The following is a 24,106-nucleotide window of genomic DNA, read 5'->3' as shown; positions in this document are numbered from 1 at the left end:
TGATACAACTTTGTAGAAAAAACTCAGAAGAATATACAGATAAATTGCTCAGATATTAATAAGAGTTTAGCAGCCTTCACGATACAAAAGTCGTTGAAAAGAGAGTAGATGAGCAGCGTGCAGGAAATAGAGCGCTTACACCGCATAAAAAATGGACCTGTGAGGTACTGGGGGAAACGTGAGTGGACGGAGAGCTCGCTAGACCATGCTCACAGATTGTTGCACTCAGTATTTTTAAAATGATAGTTCTTTTTAATGTTGACTTCTAAGCAGTTCTTGTTTTTATTTTTATTTTTTATTTTATCTTATTTTTTAAACAGGTATTTTATTTTATTTGAGTGAGAATAATATGTAGCCATATCTTCAAGAGACAGTCTTTTCCCAACATTCTTCTGGTTCTTCAAGCTTCTATTTCTCTAACTTTTTATTTTTATTTTAAATTTATTTTTAAAATTTCTTTTCAGTGTAAAAATTTCAAGTTTTATAAAATTTAAGTGTGACAGGCTGGTTCTAAAATACTGGAGAATGAAGGGCCAGTAATGACTTGTCTGTAAAGACATGTCTGAAGAAGAGTAGGATGTGTAGTGTGTCTTACTGGAGAGCAGGACTTACTAGGAAGTAAGTAAGGATAGCAATAGCTCGTGGTTTGCAGTTGGCCGAGGGGTAAAATTGACCGGTGGTCCAGAATAGCAGGCCTGGAAACAGGTCCTGATTTATCACAGAGCTGGCATTTCTGATCTTTAGGGAAAAGACGAGCCTCTCCTGATATCCTTGGACGGTTGGTTGTCTGTGTAGAAAATACTGCACACAAAATCAGTAGCATGTAATTTAAAACACTTATATGTGAGAGGCAAAATTATAAAACTTGTAGAAAATAATACAGGACAATACTCTTAAGACCTTAAGAGGAGATTTCTTCTATAAGACAAAGAAGTACATACCATTATGTCATACCATTTGAACAATTCAACTACATTAAAACTAAGAACCGTCTGTTTTTCAGGGAGACCCCATAAAGAAAGTGAAAAGATAGGCCTGGTACCCCGGGGGCAGATAATGACATATAATTGACCGAGGTCTAATAATCAAGAGACTATAAATAACTTACCCAAAACAGAACAGATCTGTAGTGCAACCCCTTAAAAAGACGGAGAAAGAAATTGACCAGGAAGCTCACAATAAAACCCCACTGGTAAATGGAGAGATGTAAATTAGAAAAATACTGTCCTCTGTGTGATTTAAAAATAGGTTGCCCATTGCCGGTGCTGCCGAGGTGGCAGAGCAGGAGAGGCTCCGAGTGCGGGGCGGTTCCGGTTCTTCGGAAAACAGCGTGGAGACAGCTAGGAGCGTCAAAGATGTGTACACTTCATTTCTCAGAAATTCCACTTCTTGGTGGACATCCACCCAGAAGAGTCAGTTGGAAACTGTTAGTGACAGCTTAGTGGTAGTTTCAAAAACTAGAATCGGTCCGCGTGGCCTAGGGCTTTGTGTGGTGGAATCCTGTGGTAATGGGAATGAAAGAACCAGGACTCCGCCCGTCAGAATGGACGAATCTCAGGGCGGGACACTGAGCAGAGACAAAGTGACGGTGCCGTATACGTGTGTGTGGCGTGTGTGTGTATGTAGGATACAAATATGTTCGTCCGAGGACTAAAACCTGCAACTCTTAATGATACGTTGCTTGGTAAGTCACACATTTTTAAAAGTTACAAAGAAAGCAACTGAATGAACAGGGTAAAGTTTAGGGTAGTAGTTACCTGTGAGCCAGGAGCACAGGGGGATGTGAAAAGCAATGTACATCTTTGTTTCCTTTCTTAAATAGGATGGCCCGCACACGGGTGTGCACTGTATTGGTACTGTTCTTGCTGTACACGTTTTCTCTCAACTCCATGCTTAAAAACACATGGAGAAGAATGAGCAGGGACTGAGACTTTGGAGGAAGGCCTCAGAGGTCCGAGAGGTGAAGGGGGTCCCGCAGACCATCTCCGGAGAGCTAGGAGGGGAGCTAGGCGATTGCAGACTTCCGGAAGGATCTCGTGTGTGTGTATGCACACGTGCATGCAGGGCTCGTGGCGGTGCCGGCCTGGGGCCACGCTGACGTCAGGAAGACGGAAGAGCAGAAAGGATGACTGGGTTTGGCCGGAGGTCACTGGAGCTTCCAGGAGTTTGGCTTAGTTCGGGCGTGGACGGCTGTCCACCGATGAAGGGGTCGATGTGGGATGAGTCAGTGCGGCAGAGGCCCACATCAGTAGGTTACTCCCAGAGCATTTGAACGAGAGAAGTGAGTCCGTGTAAAGGTGAAGAATTTTTCAAAGACACATGGCAAGAAGTGAGGCAGGGCTAGGGACGGCAGCCTGCAGAGGGAGGAGGTCCGCAGGTGCGCAGGGCCGCGGGCGTGCAGAGGAGCGGTGGCTCTGTAGGTCAAGCCGCGTTGGTGTCCCCGGGCTGCGGTGCCCCGAGAGTGAGGTGCGGGCCTTCGTTTGTGGCTTTACACCGATGAAAGCCATCGGCTAAGTGGTTACGTCAGAAATACCTTCCAGCACATCACTCTTTTTCTAAAAACATGTTTAAAACCTGCCAATCTGGGGAAAGGAGTGAAGGCTCCTCATGCTTCTAGAGACCTACTGTTTAGTCTTTGCCGGGACTTTGTCAAGTGACCTAGGGTCAGGAAGGACCAGCTCTGGTCTGGATGTGCAGAAGGACCCCCCCACCACACACACAGACACACACACACACACACACACACACGCACGCACGCACGCACGCGCACGCACACACACACACACACACACACACACACACCTGCTCTTTCCTGCCCGGCTGTGAATGAGCCGCACTCGGGGGCGGGGGGGGTGCGGTACTGGGACACATCAGAGTGTTCTCCGGTGCTTTCCCATTTGTAAAACATATGGAGAGATTTTAGTGTAAAAATGGTGTGTTTAAACCAGAAGTCCAACTCGGTCCATTTTAGTGTTAAGGTTCTCATTCACTGGGAAGTAAGGATGCGTATGTCGTGTTTCCGCAGTTACGGTACATGGACAGCCGGGAGGACGAGCAGGTGCGAGGGATCACTATGAAATCCAGTGCCATTTCCCTGCACTACGCAACAGGTAAATTGTGTTTTAAAGAAAAAATCGTTCTGTATCGTCAGTGTCCTTCTTTCTCTTTCTGAGTTAATTGTGTGCCTCAGTTTCTTTGCTTTATGTTCCACACATTTCATTCTGGCCTCCAGAGGACCTGTTGTCAGAGACAGGCTGCCCAGACTGGGATGCAGATGGGGACCTCTGACGGGCGCAAGGGCGAAGAACGGGCAGTTCCCACCCGCTCCCACCCACCCAGGCGACTGTGTGGATTTCTTCCCAAGGATGGTGGAGGGTCTCGGGACCTTGCTGGCTCAGCCGGAGTGTTGCATTTCCTGACGGGATCCTTATTCTGTCCTGTGGCCTCAGGGTTGGATTTAGAATCTGACCTGATTGGTTGCCACGATTGTTACAGCTTCCTGTGCCCAAATCAGGATGCCATTTTCACAGTAATTTCACGGAATTTACGCGACAGAAGCAGTCTTACAAGCCTGTGAGGTATATAGTCAGTGATGTTCACTAAAAAGTTTGTATTAGTTCAGAAAAATGCTAGCAACCTTTATGTCTATTTTTGGAAAATGGTCAAGTATGCTGATGCATCCTTCCCACGAGAACCATGCGGCTGTCAAACACTTGTTTGATCTGTATGTGATAAGACAGGAAAAATATGTCGAGACAAAAAGCAAGTCTCAGAGTAAACACTTGTGTGATAAGAATGTGTTTGGTATAAAATACCGCGTGTGTAGGTAGATGTCTGGAAGGGTACACACTAAAACCTCCACACCAGTTATCTCCAGGGGCTGAGTTGTGTGAAACTTCCATTTTCTAAAATATTTATTTTTGTACTCCTTGGAAATTTTACACAAAGTGTGTATTTTTATAATTAGAAGGAAATAATAAAGATGTATCTCATTTCCCTAAGTGACTGATCTGTGGTTCGTCTTTTACGGTGCCCTCTCTCTGGCACTGGCACCAGGGAACCTTCTGCACGAGGCACAACTCTCTTCTCTTTGACGTCTATCTGCCAAATATTTTTGTACTAAACCAATTTTGAAGCTCTTCCTAATGTTTAATGTTTCAAATAATGCCTTATCTTTTTAAAACTACTGTGCATGTTTTAAGGGGCGTGTCCCCCTTGTGTGGCGTGGGTCAGTGCTCCGCTTAGTTAGGTCTCCCTTATTTCTTACGGACGTGGGGACATACGTAGCCTTCCTCTCCGCACTCATGCCGTCAGTCTCTTTTTCTTTGACAATTCCTCTAGTTGTCAGTTTCCGTTGTTGACTCTGAGTTTTGTCTCTAGTTTTGCCACCCCCTTTTTAACCGTTTTATTAAGGTTTCCGTTGTACCACATAACGCCCATTCCACTTCACTTGTCTTTCTGGCATAGTGTTGGAGGAGGATGGCTGTAAGACCCTGGGAATGGAATGGTCTCACCTCTGCTTTGTTGACCGCTGACCTTGGGCACCTTGTTCTCAGAATGTTTTAGATAATGCTTTCTTATTTATTTATTTATTTATTTGACAGACAGAGATCACAAGTAGGCAGAGAGGCAGGCAGAGAGAGAGGGGGAAGCAGGCTCCCCACCAAGCAGAGAGCCTGATGCGGGGCTCGATCCTGGGAACCTGAGATCATGACCTGAGCCGAAGGCAGAGGCTTTAACCCGCTGAGCCACCCAGGTGCCGCCCTCCTCCTTTTTTCAGAAGATTTTATTTATTTATTTGACAGAGATCACAAGTAGGTAGAGAGGCAGGCAGCCGGGGGTCGGGAGGAAGCAGGCTCCGGAGCAGAGAGCCTGATGCGGGGCTCGATCCCAGGACCCTGAGATCATGACCTGGGCCAAAGGCAGAGGTGTAACTCACTGAACCACCCAGGCACCTCTAGATTTGCTTTTTTGACTACACAGAACCAAGACTGCAGCTCGCTTGTGCTGGTGTTGGGATGGCTTATTGAAAGCCTCTGTGTAATACAGTGTTGGAGACAGTATTCATGAAAACCAAGAAAAACAGGAGCATCATTGAGTGACAGCGCATAGAAGTTGAAGCCGGATGTTGATTCTGGATCCAAGATGTTGGCCCTAGAAACCACCAGAATAAGTTAATGGTTCTTCTCTCTGGAGCTCCACTTTTATCCCTGGGTCTCGCTCTCTGTCCTTGTCTCCATTACTCTGTAAGTCTTTCTTTCTTTCGTAGCTTTTTCCTACTCTTAGTGTCCCCATCTTCATAAACTAACTTTGCCCTGACCTTGCATCTCAACTCCTGCCTCTTTTTCTCACCGTATTTTCATTGCTTACTGCTGCTTTGCCTTGTGTTTCTGGTCACACATTCTCAGGATCAGGAAGTGGCCCAGCTTATTTTTAATGCTGGGCCCTGGCAGAGGTTGTGCCTGCGGATTGGACATCCTTGGGTTGGATGGTTACCTTGGGTTGGGTGGTGCCTGGAGTGGAGTCACAGCATATCAGCTGTGTCTGTGAACGTGACCGCCTAGAGGGGCTTGACGTAGGCAGCTGCCACGCCTGACCATTGGTGCAGAGCCTTCTTTTCCCACCTGCAAAATGGCAGTAGAAGTTGGAGGTGCTGAGCAAGGCACATGCTGTCGGAATGCCTCGGAGATGAGATCATTCTTACCTGTATCTCAGTGCTCATTCTCTGCCAGAGGGTATCCCTGCTGTGAAGGTGGGATGATCCCAAGGGGACCTCTTCTGGAGGAGGCAAAACTGTTGGTTAAAGAAACTCCACACATGGTTTTTACTTCCCTGTGTCTTCCCCTTCCCACCCCTGCCAAATCACCTCTTTGTTAGCAATCTCTGCATTAAATGTTAATTAAGTCTGTTCTGGTTCTGACTCTTGATTTAACTGGCTTTCAAAAATTTTTTCAAATCCTTATTTGGCTTGAAAGAGGGGGTATTTTTCTAGTTTAAAGTAAACATGCTTACAAAACCCCGGTATCTTAGACAAATGGTGTGGAAACCCCAGGTATAGTGTAGAAGATGCTACTTAGCATTTTCCAGGGACGTGGTTCTTCCTTGAGAAAATGGAGCCTCTCATGTTTACCTCTGTGACCAAAATTGGCTACAAATGTTGGACCTGCATTATTAAACCTTGTTATTTCCCTGTCTCTTAGCTCTCTTTGTCCTTCCCACAAGGATACCATCTACTTATCTAGTCATTTCAAGAGTTAAGAGATACTGTACATAGTACATTGTATATAAGCAAAAAAATCCTGAGGGGATGTGATTCCTTTGAATCCGTTAGCCCAGATTTCAGATAAAGATGAGAGAAATGTCTTTAAATGGGTCATGTAACTTGAAACTCATGGCATGTTTTTTCGAATAGTCTCAAGGCCTATCACTGCTGTTCCGCTGTGTAGCCATTCTTTGTGCCTGCAAATACGTATTACTATGGCAAGAACTTCTGAAATGAAGTGTGCATTCTAACTCACCTTTTTAAGAATTTTAAATGCATTTACAAATTTATATCTATTATAGAAAACTCAGTGTATTATAGAACCTACAGGAAAACACAAGAATGAAATAAAAATCACCCATAGGTTTTCCACATTATGTTTTCAGTTTATGTATCTAATCCAACCATCATTTTGTGTGTGTGTCTGTGCAAATAATCAGAGGTAAGCGTCTAACTTTATTTTTCCCCAGGTCATTAACTACTTCTCAGAGCCCCAGTCAAATGTGATTATTCAGTCGTGTATTACTAGTTCTCGACGTGGTGTTGGTGTTGACACCTCCACCTGAGCAGACAGGCTAGAGGGTGAATTAATTGTACCCACCTCTGAAATACCCTCACCCCAAGCCCCCAGGTAGGGGCAGACACCATTCAGCTCGGCTGACTGATGCTCTGTGGGAATCTGCTTTTTTCAAGAGAAGTTGGCATCGAGCTTTTGGTAAAATCTTCCAGGTTTTAAGCGATTGGCATCTTCTTTACAAGTTCATGAAACCCCCTGTGGAAGAAATTGCTGCAGGTTCTAACGTACAGGCTTTCGGTTTGTAACGTGAGGCTCACAGGCCCACCGACAGCTGGGTTCAGTGAGACACTCAGCATTCGTCCACGAGGGAGCCGTGTGGAGCTTGGAGGCCAAAGACAGCATCCGTGCAGGCTCCTGGGTCTTAATCTGCAGAGACGGGGCCAATGGAAGATGGAGTCCTGCCCCCCACACTCAGGCCAGGCCGGCGTGTGCGGGAACGTCTTCTTCCTGAGACACCATAGCTTCCCTTTCCTTCTGGAATTGTGAGCGGCGACCCACGGTCCCAATTGCTGTCCTGTTTGTGGGACTGAGGCTAGGAGGGAGGGGTTCCATCGTCTGTTCTTTGTTTGACTGAAGGTCAGACTGTTTTCTCTTAAGATAATGCTTTTCTTTGCGAAGCATTCCGTGGGTGCTGGGGGTAAGAACACAGGTGCGTGATGGTTTGGTTCTAAGCCGAGGCCTCATGCACATGATTTCGTGGGCAGTCCTCACAGCAACCCCGTGAGCTGGATGCTGCCCTCATTTTACACACATCCAGAGTGGGTTCAGGGACTTTCAGAAACTTTCCCACGGACAGAGGGCTTGGCATGTTGGCAGTGGTCCTGGGAACCAGATGATTCTGTTTCCAGCTGTGCACTTGGACCAGGAGTCTCTTGGAGGTCAGTCAGTCCAGACGATGGCTGATGGCTCTTGACCTGTGCCTCTGTCCTGTCCACGAGGGATTGCTGGGGCTGCGTACAGACATCCGGCGGCTGCATTGCCCGCATCCCTGCTGTCCTTGGTCGCCGCCCAAGATGGGAACCTCTTCAGCCGTCTCTTTCCCATGTGTCTCTGTGATGTTCACACCCTCCCTCAGCCTCCGGATGTTCCCTTCCTTCCCAGAACCTACTCTGCACATGTTCCAAGGGAAACCAGCTTCTCTGTATCTTCCGCATCTTTCTGTATGTGTCCTCTCCCCGCCAGCCTGGCAGTTTTCCCAGGATGCTGCCCTCCCTGGACGCATTCTTCCTTGCCCTGTCCGTCGCCGGGTTAAGATACGGGGTTGCTGTTCTCTTCGATTCCTGGTTCTAGTTCAAAGCTTCATTCTCCCAGCCTTGTTTTAAAGCCCTCCTCTCTTCTGAGATTCATACGGTCTAACTGTTCTCTTTCTTGTCCTTGTCAGCTTCTGAGGACGGGGCAAGCTCTTTAGTGACGTTGGCTCCTGGCTTGTCATTTTCCTTTTTACCCAGATCTGCCCAGGTAGCTTTGACCATTCCTGAGAACGAGCCCTCTGAGGGCGTGCGGCGGCCGTGTGTAGATCACTTCGCCCACTCGCTGGCACACTCCTTTCTGCGTGTTAGCCTCGCCTGGAACCGCCCAACCTGGTCATTGCAGGCTGGAGAACCCCCTTCCTCGCAGTCTCCCTCCTCCTGCTCTCCCCTGGGGTGAAGTTCCCATTCTTCGACTTCATCAAGTTCTCCAGCCCCGTCCGTGGCCTGCATTCAGTGTCCACCTCTGACAGCCCAGACCGGTCACCTCCCTCATGGTCCCTCCAGGAGCCTCAGTTTCTTTGCCTTCTGTCGTCTTTCCCCGAGCAAAACTATAACCCTGGGCAGAGCTAGTGCTCTGGTTCCTCTTTCCTCCCCTGGGCTGGGGTCTGGGCTGGTCCTCCGGGTGCTGGCAGACTTCCCTCTGCTGGATCTGGTGTTCTCTTCGGCAGGGCATTTAATGCTCCTTCTGACCCCAGCTCACCTCCCCCCCACCCCCGCCATCCCAGCAGACATCTCCCCACGGGCTGCTTTTAGATCTCCGCTTGTCTCCCGTCGGCATGGAAGACGTGTGCCCTGGACATGGCTCCTCCTCTCCTGTATCTTCACTGACACGTGGCCGTCAGCATTCAAGGATGCTCCCTGCACTCTGTCTCACCCTGAGAACAGATGCTCATTCGTCGTAGCTGCACGTGCCCCTGCTCCATCTTGGTCGGGGGCGTGCTGCTGTCCCTCTTCCAGCGGCTCTGGCAGTCGGACCTGCACCTCACAGTGATGACGCGTATGCGCTGTGTGCAATTGAGTAAAAGATAGCCCTTGGTCTCTGACTTTCTCTCCAGAACACAGATTCTGAGCAGGTTGCCAAGGTTTGGAACCCTGACGTAGGTTCCAAGAAATGAACGTCAACCTTTTGTATTTTTTTACACAAGGCTTCCTTATTCTGCTTCTTACTATATCCTTGTAGGCAAAAATGCCAGTAAGTAGAAAGGTCAAGACAGTGTAGACGTGTCATTGCTAGATTCCCTGCCCACGCAACAGGATTTCAAAGGTGGCGAGGTTCCTAGTGATGTCGAGTTCGGGGAGTGGCCAGCGGGGATGGGCCTGGGGAGAAAAACCAGCAGCCAGTGAGGACGACCGCAGTCAGAGGCGGCCCGCGTGTGGTCTTTGTTCCATGTCGGTGGAGGGTCTGGAGAGGACATGGGGATGGGGCCGTGCAGCCGGAAACGGCGTTTGTTCAACATTCGTGCTTGTCTGTAGGTCGTGGTCTCGCTCCTCCCTGAACCACCTCATTTCTGACACTTAGACCATCAGATCAACCACCCACTGCTGCTTCTTGCAACACCTACTCGTGAAGACCCACTTGGCTCTCCTGCCAGGACCTCTTACTGTGTTGGCAAATAGGAGCTAAGACGTGTCGCCCGATTCTGTGAAATAATGAGCCACATCTGTGGATTTACAATAATCGTATATACTAGCTGAGAACAGAAAGGGATGGCATTTCCTGGGGAAACTTCCTGTGGAAACTCCTGCGGTTGCCACATAATTGGGGCCTAATTTGTGTCCATAAATGTCGTGTGTTCTGTAAGTACTGTGCTGGGGAACACGTTCTCATGTGGCTCAGGTTTTGTCCGTGTTCCTGACACCGTGGTCGTGCGGCGTGGCGCTCTCCTAGCGCGCCGAAGCAGAAGAGACCCTCGCACGAGGTGCAGGTCTTCGTCCACGACTGGGGGGACATCTCTCTGTTTGAAGGCACGTTGTCTCCCGTCGGCTTTCCGTGTGCGCGTGCTAGCCAGCATCTCCTGTGTTCGGAAATTGAACTTGACCTCACGTGAAGTTTTCCTCTTCACAGAGGAGACTTTCAGCAGGCACTGGTGACAGGTGTGCACCTTCCGTGACACAGTTGTGTGTGCCATCTTAATCCTGGAGGACTCATGGGCCAGGGAGGGATGCTTTTCCCCTAACTCTGGGAGCAGACACTGGAAAATACCTGCCTCAGTTAACTTTGGGACTTCCAACTTTCTCTTTTCCCCAGGGGCATGGAATGTGGAAAAAAAAAATTGGATTGGTGTTCTGCTGATTAGATCAGTCCCTGAAGTGAGGAGCTGTGTTTTGGAATGTTGGGAAGGATTGGCTTAATACTTTAGCAGGTGTCAATCCCATAAGCACCTTAGGACCGTGTGGCAAATCAGAAAGGCCGTTTCGCATGCTTCGAAATTATAATTTCCTATGGCAGGAGTAGTGATATCTAACATGATAAACGCCACGCCCATTTTTTTTTTTTTTTTTAAGTGTGTGTGTGTGTGTGTGTTTGTTTGATCCTCACACACACAGTGGTAGATGGCATTCAGGGAAGCACATCTTAAAGAGGCATGGTGTGGCTGAAGACAGCAGAAGAGTTGGACTTAACGGGCATTTTTTTTTTCCCCTCTGCTGGATATTGGACTTCTTTCCCCTACCTTTGAACTTGAGTTTGAAGTTACATAGAAAGAGGGAAGATAAAACCATTGAAAGCCAGAGACTGGCTGTGTGCTGAGCTCTGTGCTTACCAGCTGTGTGAGTGACCGCCACCTGAGGCCCTTCCCTCCCTCAGGTCCATTTGGGAAGTCAGACAGGCTTCTTTATTACAGACCTTCTCCGAGCCTTTAGTACACATGTGTGTCGTGCACCTCTTCCTCACCCTGAGCCCCCCTCCACTGCATTTCCCAAAAGTTTTCAATCACGCAGCCTTACTTTTCACTTTGCCTACTTGTAGGTGAAAACACTTGGTGTGTCACTAGCTTTCTGTTGTCTTTGCCATCTGAACTTGCTGTCCTTGAATGAATTTCAAGGGGTCTAGAATTGGATACTTAATTAGAGGAGGGTAGATGGGGGATGGCTAGGTGGATTGGTGGGTGAGTATGGTTGTTTTTCTGGGTGTCATCTAAAGGGTCTTTAATCCCAGTAAAAGGCAAAAGAACTGTTGTGCAGGAAGCCCGAAGGTTCTCTGTGGGTGCATCTTACGTTCTGTAGAGGGCCTGACAGTGGATGCAGGCTCTGGGAGTTCTGTCTCGGGCCCCACTGTTGTCCGGCAGGGTGGGAGAGCGCTCAGATCTCCTGCGCTGGCATCTGGACGTCATCCCCAGGAGCGAGCGAGTGGTGTTTCCCCAGCTGCAAAGTCTAGAGGAATCTTTCTCCTCCTGCTGTGACCTTGCGTGCATCTCTTCCCTTTGGGGGCACGTTTCTCTATCAAGTGAAGGGTTAGGCTGGGAAAATGTGGAGAGATTTTAGGAATCTCCACGGCTTCTCTATTTTACGTGATGGGAGCTGGTGGGACCTTGGACCCTGCTAGTGCTGCTCATTTTCCTTTGGTTTATTTAGTAGAGAGCAGTGGGCTTGTTCTAAAGGGCACTGTGAGCCCTGGCCGTAAAAGGCTCCACTGAAACCCAGGGGCCACTGTCCCAGGAAAGTGGGTCTTTGCCATCTTTGGTTTTTCCTGGAGATGTCTACAGCCCTCTCTGGTTGGAGCCTTCCCTGGTGGGCCCGGCAGAGCCAGGATTCCTTATAACGCAGCTTTGCACGAGAAGACCTGGGACAGGTTGCGGGAGGCGGTTGGTGTGTAAGCAGCAGCCCGTTGTCACTGGTGGCATTCTCTCCCCCTGAGCCCCAGTGCACTTTGGAGTCCTTAACCTCGTGTTTAGGAATTCACTCTCAGTGGACGTTTGACATGTGAGATGAACTTGATGCCATCTTGAGTGGTGTGGTGTAAGGTATGTCTTTGGAGTTAGATGGATTTGAACTTCTACTCTACTGTTTTGAATTGTTTGATCTTAAGCATTTTACTTCAGAGTTGGGTTCCGGTTTGGATGTCCTTGAGACACTTTTGTTTGCCCTAGTTTTTCTGCTCTGAAATTGTGCTGATGGTACTAATAACCACAGAAGCTGACGGCTGGTGAACAGAACCCAGGGTCTGCAGAGTGCTTGGCACAGTGCCAGGTACAGAGTGCACAGATGTGAGCTCTGGCTGTGGTTACTGTGGTCTTTTCTCAGTGTCACTGTCACCTAGGGCACGAGGCAAGTCATCAGCTGGTGCCGATGGCACTGGGGCAAATCCTTTCAGTGGCCTGCAACGTGTACTATCCAGTCGTTGGGTCCTGGAGGAGTTCTGGAGCACCGGGAAGTAGAAAAACACGGAGTTAGGAGGATGAGCAGAAGTGTGTGGGGGAGTTGGAGCCTTCAGTGATTGCTTTCCCTTTAAAAGAGAACTGTGCGGCACCTGGGTGGCTCAGTCAGTAAAGTGTCTACCTTTCGATCAGGTCATAATCCCAGGGTCCTGGGATGGAGTCCCGTGTTGGGCTCCCTGCTCAGCGGGGAGCCTGTTTCTCCCTCTCCCTCTGCCCCTCACCCTGCTTGTGCTCTCTCTTCTCTCCCAAATAAATAAATCTTTAAAGAAAAAAAAAGAAAACTGTTTCAGGTTTAGCAAATGGGGAATGAGCGTAGATGTCTAATGAATTACTATTCTTCTGCGTGGCTTTCTTCATTATGTTCCAGCAGAAGTGCGTACGTGAGTGCCGCTTATTGTTGGCTCTTGTGGGATGGCCTAGGAGTTAATGGGATGTGGGACCGACTTTGGGGTTTGATGGGATGTAAGGCTCTCCGTGCTTGGGACAACACCACTGGAGTTACCATCCTACTAAAGGCTCAGTACTCATTTGTCAAAGGGATAGAGGGAGGTAAATTTGTGTGCGAGCACGTAGCCCACGGCTTGGCACAGAGTAACTCCCCCTTGCACGTTTGGAGAATTGGGTCTAGATCTCAGGCTCACAGCCTGCTCTCCGAGAGTTTGTGGGGACCTAGGGGCCAAATGCTCTGTGTCTTTTTAATTTGGCATTTCCCGTTTTGGCCCCTGTGAACAGCTTTTATGCTTCGGCATTGGTTTCTTTGAGTCTCATCCTGGTATCTGTAGAGCGAGATAGTAACATTTACGTCCTCTCGTCGGGCTACTATAGGGGCTCAGGAAGGTGTGACTGGTGCATGAGCCTGTTTGGCATGGTGCCGGCTCACAGTTGGCTCTTGGGGAGTGGGAACTTGGAGAACAGTAAGGTCCTTCAGCATTTTCGACAGATGCTCCTTGGAATCGGGTTTCATCGGCGGGAATTCCTCAGTTGGAAGGACAGCTGTTGAGTGCGCCTTGTGGCTGCTTTACCTTTATTTAGCCATTTCTTAGCCCTTTCCTCATTCTAGGACGTGAGTCTCGAGTACCCGCACAGCTGAAAATGTGTGTTTTCAAATTCCACTCTAGGTAACGAGGACTACCTGATTAATCTGATAGACTCTCCAGGACACGTGGACTTCTCCTCGGAAGTGTCCACCGCCGTGCGCATCTGTGACGGCTGCATCATCGTGGTCGACGCCGTGGAGGGGGTCTGTCCGCAGGTAGGAGGTTAGGAGGTCGTCCTGCAGAACTACGTACCTGGTCAGATAGAGAAGGCGGGGAAGATGGGAGGGACTGGCCGCTGACGGCTCCGGCCACGTTACAGCCGGAAGTTGGTCTTCCACTTCCTTCGATCACGTTCTGGTCTGTGATGGCGTTACGTCGCCCGCACCAGGAAGGGATCGCAGCCAGGATGACTTTAAGTACTTGGAAGGGTCTGTGATGGCCCCTTGCGGAGAGGGCCTGGACCAGAGTTGAGAGAGGTTGAATTTGGGGAGGATTCTGAACTGGGAGAGGTGGTTGACAGCAAGACACGGAGCCAGTTCTCCCCAGCGGGAAACTCTCGTGTCGGCTTCTCAGGCTACATGGACCCTCTGTCCACCCACACACCCACCCTGGCCCCCCACCCCTTCTGTATCTCTCTCCTCTGTGCCCTCATGCTCATGTTTCTCCTTTGCACCAAAGGTGGAAAAGTTCACCCAGGTGATGTGCCGAGCGTGGGCCATGGAGTGGATTTCAGGCTCGGTTCTTACAAGGACTTATTTGGAGGCCTCACGTTTTATCTCAAAAAATGTTGTCACCCTTGTATCCCACTTCTGAGCATACCTTTGTTTGTTGTAATAGTTTTAAAAAAGAATGATAAAAGCTTTAAATTACTCAAATGGAGGAAATTTGATAATTCTAAGAAGTTGTGCCCTAACTGTCCTGTCCCGTCCCGTCTGGTTTCCCCTGAGGGCGCGGGTCCCCCAGCCCGAGAAGCACGGCCTTAGTGTCTGTCCTGACAAGATAGCAGCTGGCAGGGAATGCTGGCGGGGAGCGCAGTCAGCAGGGTGCACGTGGGGCCTGCTCGGGGGTGTTCTTGTTCTCCAGCCCGTGTGGTGGCGGCCACCGAGTGTTTGTCTTTTGCTTGTTCAGTAAACTCTGCACGGGTTTATTTATCCTTCTCAAATGACTCGTCAGTCCCCTGAAGTCAAGGGCGTTTCTTGTCTATTACTTTCCTTCTGTGACGCAGGCCTCGTGAGTGTTCGGGGGCACCTGTCTGTGGTACAAGAGAATGGAAATGAGGGGTCGTGACTCAGGGTGTTCTCAGGCACGTTAAGTATTTCCGACCGTGCGTTTTACCTTTGCCTTTGTTTCCTTCAGACACAAGCCGTTCTGCGCCAGGCCTGGCTGGAAAACATCCGTCCGGTGCTGGTGATCAACAAGATAGACCGCTTGATAGTGGAGCTGAAGTTCAGCCCGCAGGAGGCCTACGCTCACCTCAAGAACATCTTAGAGCAGGTATTTCTGCCTTTACTTCAGGGCTTTAGAAATCAGGGCTCCAAGGAGGAAGCTGGTAAGTCGGCACAGAACCTTGCGTCTGTAGAACCCACGATTGCCGTGTGTTGGCATCATCGTACGGGACAGGCCTCCCCTCGGAGCCCCTCCGTTCCCTGGAAGCATCCTCGAGTGCGAAGCTTGGGTGATAGGTTTTGATGCTCTCTTATTAAAAAGCTTGTCGTTTGCCCTGAAGTGAAGCAATATTAAGAGGCTCCTTGGTTTTGTATCACCTGCCTTCAGAAGACAGTTTGCCCAACCATTTCTGTGTTTTCCCAGCAGACATTTACATAGGTGTATGTCGAGTGAATGAATTTTGGGATGTCTACTGTGTGCTGGGGACCGTGAACGTACCGACAGGCCAGAGTCCCTGTCTTCAGAGATGTGGCAGTGTGGTGGGGAGAGCTTGAAAGGGATCCTCGGAGAGCAGCAAGAGGCCGTGGGCATGGCTGGAGACATGGGTGCGACTGCCTCACCCCCGCCCCCGGGTCCGGAGGGAGGAGACTGGGAACACTCGTGGGTCAGAAGCCTTGAGATGGAAGAAGCTCGGGAGTTATGGCCAGGGCATTTAGGAGAGAAGGAATAAGATATACAAAGTAAACACCAGAAAAAGCACTGTAGGGTGTTTCGTTCAGAGAGCCGCGTGGGACTTGCTGTCGCTGAGGAACAAGATCGCGGGAAGCAGGAGGCGGGGGTGGGAGGGAACATGGGGCATCGATTATGGGGATGTCATGTGCCACGTGTGAGGGTTTGGACTTTCTTCAGGACAGTGGGGCACCCTGATGAGACCCGTTGAGAATGGGTCTTTGCTGAAGGGAGGGAAGGAGGAAAGCAGAGCAGCGGGGAAGCCTGGATCGATGGGTCTAGTTCCCTGTAGAGCCGGACGGGGAGGGACCCCGGGGAGGCGAAAGGAGAGGGACCCACGGTGTCTGCAGGCAGGGGCTCATCGGTTGGAGTCGGGGAGCTTGCAGGATTTCTGAATAATAGGTTCCATTTCTCTCTGGTAGGACATAAGGCCACTTACTTGGGAGGGAAATAGTTGAGGACCAGCAGGCAGGAGAAGGGCCTGAGGAGAGTGGTGACAAGTCCGGCTGTGAGAACGGGCGAGGGAATTGTGAACTAGGGCTCAGGCTCAGGCTGTGAACTAGGGCCATGGGGTCGTGAGTTCCCAGTACTGCGGATGCCACTCCTCAGGTCACAAAATGACCTCACAGAAGCCCTACAGTTCAGTCTTGCTGGGTCTGGAAGGAATGGGTTGGAAACATGTCCGTTCACGATCGTCGTGAACACCAGCTCCATCCGTGGAGCCCAGACTGACTGGTGGTCCCAGACAGCGCATCTCCCGCGTCTCCAGCCTCTGCTGACATCTGTCATCTCCCCCTCTCTCCTAGATGAATGCGCTCACGGGAACTCTCTTCACTTCTAAAGTCCTAGAAGAAAGAGCAGAGAGAGAGACGGAGTCCCGCGTGAACCCCAGTTCTGACCCCGGAGAGCAGGTGTACGACTGGAGCGCCGGCTTGGAGGACTCCGACGACTCCCACCTGTACTTCTCCCCGGACCAGGGCAATGTGGTGTTCACGAGCGCAGTCGACGGCTGGGGCTTTGGGTAAGTCTGTTCGGATCTCCTCGGATCTCCTCGTAGCCGTCGATACACTTGATTTCTTTAATGAAACTTGTGGTTGTTGAGGTGATGATTGAGTGCTACAGGGCTGTGAGGAGGATCAGTGTTCTCTTGTACCCTTGGCCCAGTGTCCCCCCCAGTGCTAACATCTTGCAGAGCTGGAGCACGACATCACAGCCGGAATATTGACATTGGTGGCATCGGTCCCAGCGGAAATCCTTCCCTAATACATCCACCTGCTTCCTTCTCACCCCCTGGAGCCACGGGGTCCTCCTGTTGCATAATTTGTCGTCTCGACAATAATAGCTAGGAAAACAGAATCAAACATTATGCAGTCTCTTCTGGATTGGCTTGTTTTCAGGCAGTGGGACTCTCTGGAGAGGGGACCCAGTTATTGGGTGTATCCGTGGTTCCTTTCTGTGGCTGAGCAGCGTGCCCTGGGGTGGCTGTGCCACAGATCACTGTTCGTGCGTGGAGCCACATCTGGGTTTTCCCCATTTGGGGCTGTCCTGAGTGAGACTGCCATACACATTCACATATACGTTTTTCCATGAATGTAGGTTCTCATGTCCTGGGGGTGAACGTGTGGGACCACGTTTGCTGGGTCATATGGTGGTTGTAGGGTTAGTGCATCAGTTTTCCAGAAGGGGTGCTGTTTTACACCCCCACCCACCACCTGGGGTGATCTGGTCCACATCGTCACCTCTGTTTGGTGGCGTCCCTTTCTTTTAGCCATCCTGACAGGTGTGTATTGTTACATTACTGTGGTCTTAATTGCATTTTCTGACTGCTGGGGCTGTGGAACCTCGCTCCCTGGGCCCATCTGCCCTGTGTGTCCTTGGGTGAGACATCTCTTCGTGCCCTCGCCTTGTTTTCTTTCCTTTTCTCTTTCTTTTTTCATTGAGGGATGAGTGGCACAGAATATTGAATTAGTTTTAAGTGTACCGCAGAACAAGTCCGTATTTGTGTAGACTGTGACGTGACCACCACGGTAAGTGTAGTTTTCCATACGCTGGTACGGAAGTAGCTTGTTTCCTGTATAAGGACTTTGAAGATTTTGACATCTGGTCTGCATTGTGCCTTCTAATCCATGAACACTGTGTTTCTCAGTTTTTTAAAGGTTTTCTTTGATTTCTTTCGTTAGCATTTTGTAGTTTTCACCATGAAGTAGTGTACACGTTGTATTGGATTTGCACCTAATTTTCCATTGTTTCCGATCAATTAGACATGATATTGTATTTTTAGTTTCGGTGCTCCCATATTCATTCCTACTTTTTGGAAATACAGTTAACGGGTTTTTGGATGTCCATCTTGTACACTGTGACCTTGCTAAACCCACTTACTGAGTTCTTGGTAGGTTTCTTGGGGTTCCCCACGAGGCATTCCTGTCACCTGCCGCCGGGGCTGCTTTCTTCCCTCTTCCTTTGCCACTTTCTCTCCTCTTCTAGGCTTACTGCTCTGCCGGGAGCTTCCAGGACTGTTTGAACAAGAGCAGGGAGAGTGGACATCCCGGCCTTGTTCTGACCTCAGAGGGAAAGCACTGAGTCTTTCACCATTAGGTATAAGGTCAGCTGTAGGTTATTTGTAAATGTTCTTTATCAATTTGAGGAAGTTCCCTGTACTCCTTTTTTTTTTCCCCCAGAGTCCTTTTTATGAATGGGTGTCAAATTTTGTCACATGCTTTTCCTGCATCAGTTAATATGATCATGTGATTTTTCTTCTTTAACTTGTTAATGTAGTGGATTACATTGATTGATTTTTGAATATTGAACCAGTCTTGCATCTCTTTTTAGATTTTATGTAAAATGATTTGTTTAGAACTTTATTCTTTGAATAAATCTAAAAATAAAAGTGTACAAAATGTGTCCACGAGAGACCATGAGAAATCTCCCTCCCTGTCCCTTGGGTTTTCAGTTCATTTCCCCACAGGAAACTAGAGCATCCTGGCAGTTTCTTGTATACTCTGGAGGCTATTGGTGCATGTGTGAGCAAATACACTCTGTTAACTTTTATTGTCCGCACGAGCAGTGTGGAAAGAGGCCAGCTTTATTCGGTTGTACCCATGCTGCATGTTAAGCTAGTTTGCTGAGATGATCTCATTGAGTTCTTCGGACAGTCCTTTCTTTTTTATTTTTTTTAAAAGATTATTTATTTATTTATTTATTAGACAGACAGAGATTATAAGTAGGCAGAGAGGTAGGCAGAGAGAGAGAGAGAGAAGGAAGCAGGCTCCCGGCTGAGCAGAGAGCCCGATGTGGGCCTCAATCCCAGGACCCTGGGATCATGACCTGAGCCGAAGGCAGAGGCTTTAACCCACTGAGCCACCTAGGCGTCCCAGGACAGTCCTTTCGAATAGGTACTCTTATGTTTCATGCAAGGCTCGGAGACATTTGGTGCATGTTTAATGTTACTCAGCCATGAGGTAGAGGAGCCAATATGAATTTTACAGTCCGCTTGGCACTGAAGTGTATGCTTCCTGCCTGCGGGGCTTCAGCGGGCTCTGCGCTCTGGGAGGCGGGGACCCTTGTTCCTTCCGGACGTGCTCGTGTGGGCCAAGGACTGGTGACGTCAGTGCTTCCCGGGTGGTGGGCATTTGATTACCTTCCTGAACCACAATGATTACTGACTTGTGGAATCAGAAAATCCACATACAATTAAAGAATTATTACTTCTCGAATAATGTCTTGAGCTTGGATGAACAGTTGTGGGACGGCAGTGAGATGGACTTTAGCCATGGGCTGCATCCTGTAGCCGTGGAACAGAACCAGACACACTGCTCCAGGGGAAAGCGGAGTGTGTTGATGAAACATTTTGAAACATAATTTGCAAATGGGAAGGAAGAAGGGATCTGAAATCGAGCAGAGAGCGTGACCTGGGAGAGAGCGTGGCCTGGGAGAGAGTGTGGCCTGGGAGGAGCCCAGCCAGTCCTGGCTGTTCTGTCCTTTTACAGGAACTTGATCTTCACTCCCTTTTGACCAAATAGATTTTGCCTTGACAGGATAATAAATTACAATACTGTGGTTTTCCCTTGTCGGTGTGTCATCAGTCGTAGAGACTGTAGTCCGCTTGGTGCCCGTGAAGGCCCCAGTGGAAGAGAGCAAACGTACATGAAAACAGAAAGTGCCGACCTGCAGAGAGCGTGCCCTTCACGCGCTGGCTGATGACTTGTCATGGTCACCATGTGGGGCCTCAGTGTCCTCCCCTGAACACTAAGAACGTTGGGCTCAGATAATTTCTGAGAATGTCTTCGAGCTAAGAGTATAGTGATATTCATTCTGTCCTATAACCGGGTCAGGCCCATTAGTTTCCTCATCTGTCAGCATTTTGCCCCAGGGTGGGGGGGCTCGTCCTTTGCTTGGAATGATTTCTATAAATCATGGAACGTTTCAGGCAAATTTGAGTCTGAATCTCAGAACTCGGTGTCCATTTATCGTGGAAGGAGAAGGGATGGGCAGAAGCTTGCACGGGTGGCTTTGGGTCCTCACGACCCTGGACACTTTGATGTGCTTTCAGTCAGCAAGCGAATCCCCTGCCTTAGGCAAGGCTGTATTTAGAGCTCATCAGTGCCTATTGCTACTGGCGGGCATGCTCATTTGCGGGGGGCTGGTGGTGGGGACTGGCGGGCGCGCTCATTTATGGGGGGCTGGTGGTGGGAAGAAAGCACTGGAGATGCTTTTCTGTCAGCCTCCCTCTGATGGGTCAGTGACCAGGGAAAGGGGGCGACTTCCTGTGTCCTGAAAGGTGGGAAAGGAGCACATTTCAGAATTTGGAGGATGGTTTAAACTCTCATGCCAGGGGACAGGAGGAAGGAGTGTGACTTGAGGCTGACCCTTTGGGTATGGCCTCAGTCTGCCCTGTTGCAGATGTGAATCTGGGAGAATCTGCTGACTTGGCTAGGTCAGAGTCCAGCTCAGGTTTTAGATAAGCACAGCTGAGTTCCTAACCCCATAAAACAGGGACAGGAGTCCTTCCTAGAGCAGTTTCCTTGGTCTTTGTACACCAGCGTTCTCAGATCCTGCCGTTAACGTCGGCCCACTGGGCAGCTTGGACGCACAAGGATACCCCATAACCACCCCCTTGGCTATGTTGTGGTTCAGGAAGATAGGCCAGGATGGGTGGGTTTGTAGGTCAGCGGGTCTTCCTGAGAACCCTGTTTGAAGGTACTCTATGGAGGAAGTGAATTAAGACAGAATCCAAAAGTGGAGAAATTGTCACAGTTTTAAAATTACAACTAATGACAGACAAAGAGCACGAAGCAGTAGTGGGGGAAGGGTTGATATTAAGCAAGTTTTATGACAACTGTGGGTAGAAAAAGAATGGAAAGAATAAAAACCAGGATTTTGGAAGATTTCTGTGCCTGTATGTGTAAATGAATGACAGGGAAGGATTTGAGGCCCGTGGGCTGAGCAGATGGACAGGTGCCTTACTGTGCTATAATTTATGATTCTGATGGAGATTTGAGAGTGTGGAAACCCACCACTTTTCAAATTAAAAACAGGACATGTATCTGACACAGGGTTGTACAAGGCTAAGAAAACACAAAAGTCTGGGTACCACAAAGCAGCATATTAAAGACATTTATGCATGAGCAGAAATCATAGTAGAAATTCCCCCGACCAGAACAGTTAGGGCACTGACTGCACGAAGCACCCCATGGAGGAGATCGCTTTTTCAAAGACGGAAATTCCATTACTAAAAACAAACCACCACCAACAAAAAAACTCCAAAGGTTTGCTACCTAAAATAGATAAACAGAAAGCATCATAGCTAAGGGGTAAATACCAAAGCTTTGGCTCAGTATGTCAATCAGATATGAGCCAAAAGGAAGGCAGTTTGGCAGTATCGACGAACAAGGTAGAATTTATAGAAATATATTGTGGTATATGGATCCTTTTTAATGGATAACGGACAGAGATTACCTCTGCGTCAGTATCTCTGATCATAGTGAAGTGCATGAGGCAAAAATAGAAGTATAAGTGGAAATCTGTATGGTTTGGAGATTTTATATCACAGACTGTTGATACGTCAAATGGAAACATAAACCATCTGGGTAGTGTAATAAGTAAAGTCAGAATGTGTCAGTGAAGAATATACAAAAATTGGTCCTATGTCAGGCAAAAAAAAAAAAGCAATTTCAAAAAATACAAAATACGAAAATCTTAGAAGTTTGGTGTGCTAATCACTCCATCATTCCCTTCAGTTTTAGCCATGTAAGAATAGACCCAACTTGCCCATATGTCCACCAGCAGGTCCTCTGTATCCGCTGGGGCCCTCGCAGGCATCCAGGTAAAGGTGGGGGCTCTCGGGGAAGGTTGGGCTGGAGAACGTGCCCGGGACCTCTGGCCATGCTGCTTGCCCTCTGTTGTCCCTCTCACATAGGTCCTGGAATGGATCTGGCCGTCTGCACGGAGGTTGGCACCGTACCGTGTGCTGACCTGCGTCTGGAGGGGAGCTGCTGGGCCTTGCTCTGGGCGTGCTTCCCCCGGTGGGGAGGGAGACTGGTCATGCTCCTTTCAGCCCCTGAGGCAGAGGCTGTTGGTCTGTGGACTGAACTGGGACTTGGTGCAGAGAAGGGATCCCTCCTTCAAAAATGTAACAGTTATAAGGTAATCATATGTGGTGTATGTAGAAAGCATATAACATTTTCTGTATAATGAATATAAACAAAAGAATAATAGAAACTAATATTTGGGAAAAGTAAAACAAAACAAAACAAAAAAAACCACAAACCCCACCTGAACAAGTCACTGTGGGGTCAAATGGGAAATGCGGCCGATCATAGCCAGTCCCTTCAAGGTCGTGGCCCCTCCAGGCCGGGCCCGGAATGCCCGCGGCCTGTAACTGCAGACTTTGGATTTCGGTTCCTGGTCGGGTGTTTTCTCTCCCTCCATCTGCAGTGAGGGGGGACGCGGGACCCTGACCTCCAGCACTCTCCGTGCTGCCTCCTCTTGCTGCCCGCCGTGAACTTGCCCTCCTCTGGCTTCCTCTTGCTCCCACCGGGCTTTGTTACCGCAGTGAGAGAGCATCAGCTCATTGGACGGAGTTAGTGATCCCTGGATCCTGACCAGAGCATGTTTGCCAACCCATAGGTACAAACCGGTCCGAGTATGTTACTTTTGGAGTCTGCGCAGTGGACAAAAGGGCAGGCATCTTCCCAGATGCTGGCACTTGGACAGTTGGACTCATACCATACTTGCATCATGCTGTTCCCTGCCAGAAAGGGGTTTTTCCCAGGTCTTTGATCCAGACGGTGCAGGTGCTCCCCATGGCGCCCCGATGTGTCAGGTGACTGCTGTCCAGTGCCTGGGTTTGCAGTAGAGCAGACTGGAGCTGACTGGCTGCTCTGAGGGCTGGGGAGAGCTAAATAAGTGTGCCTGTGTTTCCTGTTGAACCCAGGAGGCTAACACGCCCTTTTCGGGCAGGCCCTGGCTCTGGAGCCTTCCCTTCGGGAGCACAGGCGCCCGTAGCGGTGATGGGCTGGGATGGAGTTTGTCGCTGGCCGAGCTGCAGAAGACCGCTTCAGATCCCCTCAGCCCTTTGTCCTTGTGCTTCGTTCTGCACATGCAGAGTTAAGAGAGGAGCACTAGCGTGAATCCTAATCGGTGCGGACACGGAGCTGTTGACAAGAGCGTGGGCTCCGGACCCGGACTCCTTGGGTATGAATCTAGCTTTGCGCACTCCCTGTGCGACATCTCGGTGCACGCAGCCTGTCATACTCACGGGGAGGTCACGAGCTCCAGCCCGTCGGACAGCTGAAGCGACGGCGTCTGGTTGTGCTCTCAGAGCACTCTGCACCGTGCGCGACACTGAAACCCCCGCTCCCTGCGGTTACTCACAACACCGACACTTGCTTTTCTTTCAGAGTTGAGCACTTTGCCAAAATCTACAGTCAAAAAATCGGCATCAAAAAGGAAGTTCTTTTGAAAACCTTGTGGGGAGATTACTCCATCAACATGAAGGCCAAGAAGATCGTGAAGGTGGGTCGGGGATGGGGCATCTGTCCCTCGGGCATGTCGCTCACAGGCCTGCCCCGTTCCGACTTGTACTGCGGCACCTATAACTGCTGTGATCTGGCTGTGGGGAAAGTGGCTCAGTTCTTGGCAGGCTCACGGTCACGGGCGCACTTCCAGGATTGCTTGCGTGGAGTTCTCTCACGCACATGGAACAAAGGACGGCTTTGTGTTTGTTTCCTTTCTCTGTCCGAGAGGAGCCGTGCTCTCAGACCCTGTGCACCTGAAGACGTATTTTGGATCCTGCTTCTGTGTCCCCTTCACTGTAGAGACACGGCTCTTCCTGAGCACGCTGTGTTCCTGGGCTCAGCTCAGGCTCATCTCGGTGAATGGGGACACCAGGCCCGCTGATGGGAAGGAGACGGCGGGTGCCCCCAGAGCCCTTCTTTCTGTGGGGAGAGGCGACCCAGGCCAGCCTGCGGAGGCACAGAGCCTCAAAGGAT

At 49.5% G+C, this 24,106-nt stretch overlaps 1 protein-coding gene across 3 annotated transcripts in view; it reads left to right on the top strand.

Annotated features, from left to right (window-relative positions):
• Nucleotides 1–24,106, top strand: part of EFL1 (elongation factor like GTPase 1) — a 115,460-nt gene that overhangs the window by 6,286 nt on the left and 85,068 nt on the right. For all 3 annotated transcript variants that reach the window (XM_059371455.1, XM_059371456.1, XM_059371457.1), the window contains exons 4-8: nucleotides 3,026–3,110; nucleotides 13,584–13,717; nucleotides 14,859–14,996; nucleotides 16,424–16,638; nucleotides 23,516–23,630. In XM_059371455.1, coding sequence (XP_059227438.1) covers nucleotides 3,026–3,110; nucleotides 13,584–13,717; nucleotides 14,859–14,996; nucleotides 16,424–16,638; nucleotides 23,516–23,630 — 687 coding nt within the window. The remainder of the gene's footprint in view (nucleotides 1–3,025; nucleotides 3,111–13,583; nucleotides 13,718–14,858; nucleotides 14,997–16,423; nucleotides 16,639–23,515; nucleotides 23,631–24,106) is intronic.

This window comes from Mustela nigripes, chromosome 13, assembly GCF_022355385.1.
Source record: "Mustela nigripes isolate SB6536 chromosome 13, MUSNIG.SB6536, whole genome shotgun sequence".
In the NCBI taxonomy this organism is placed as follows: Eukaryota; Metazoa; Chordata; class Mammalia; order Carnivora; family Mustelidae; genus Mustela; species Mustela nigripes.
Note: the sequence above shows the minus strand (reverse complement) of the source record. Positions and strands in the feature narration are given on the sequence as shown.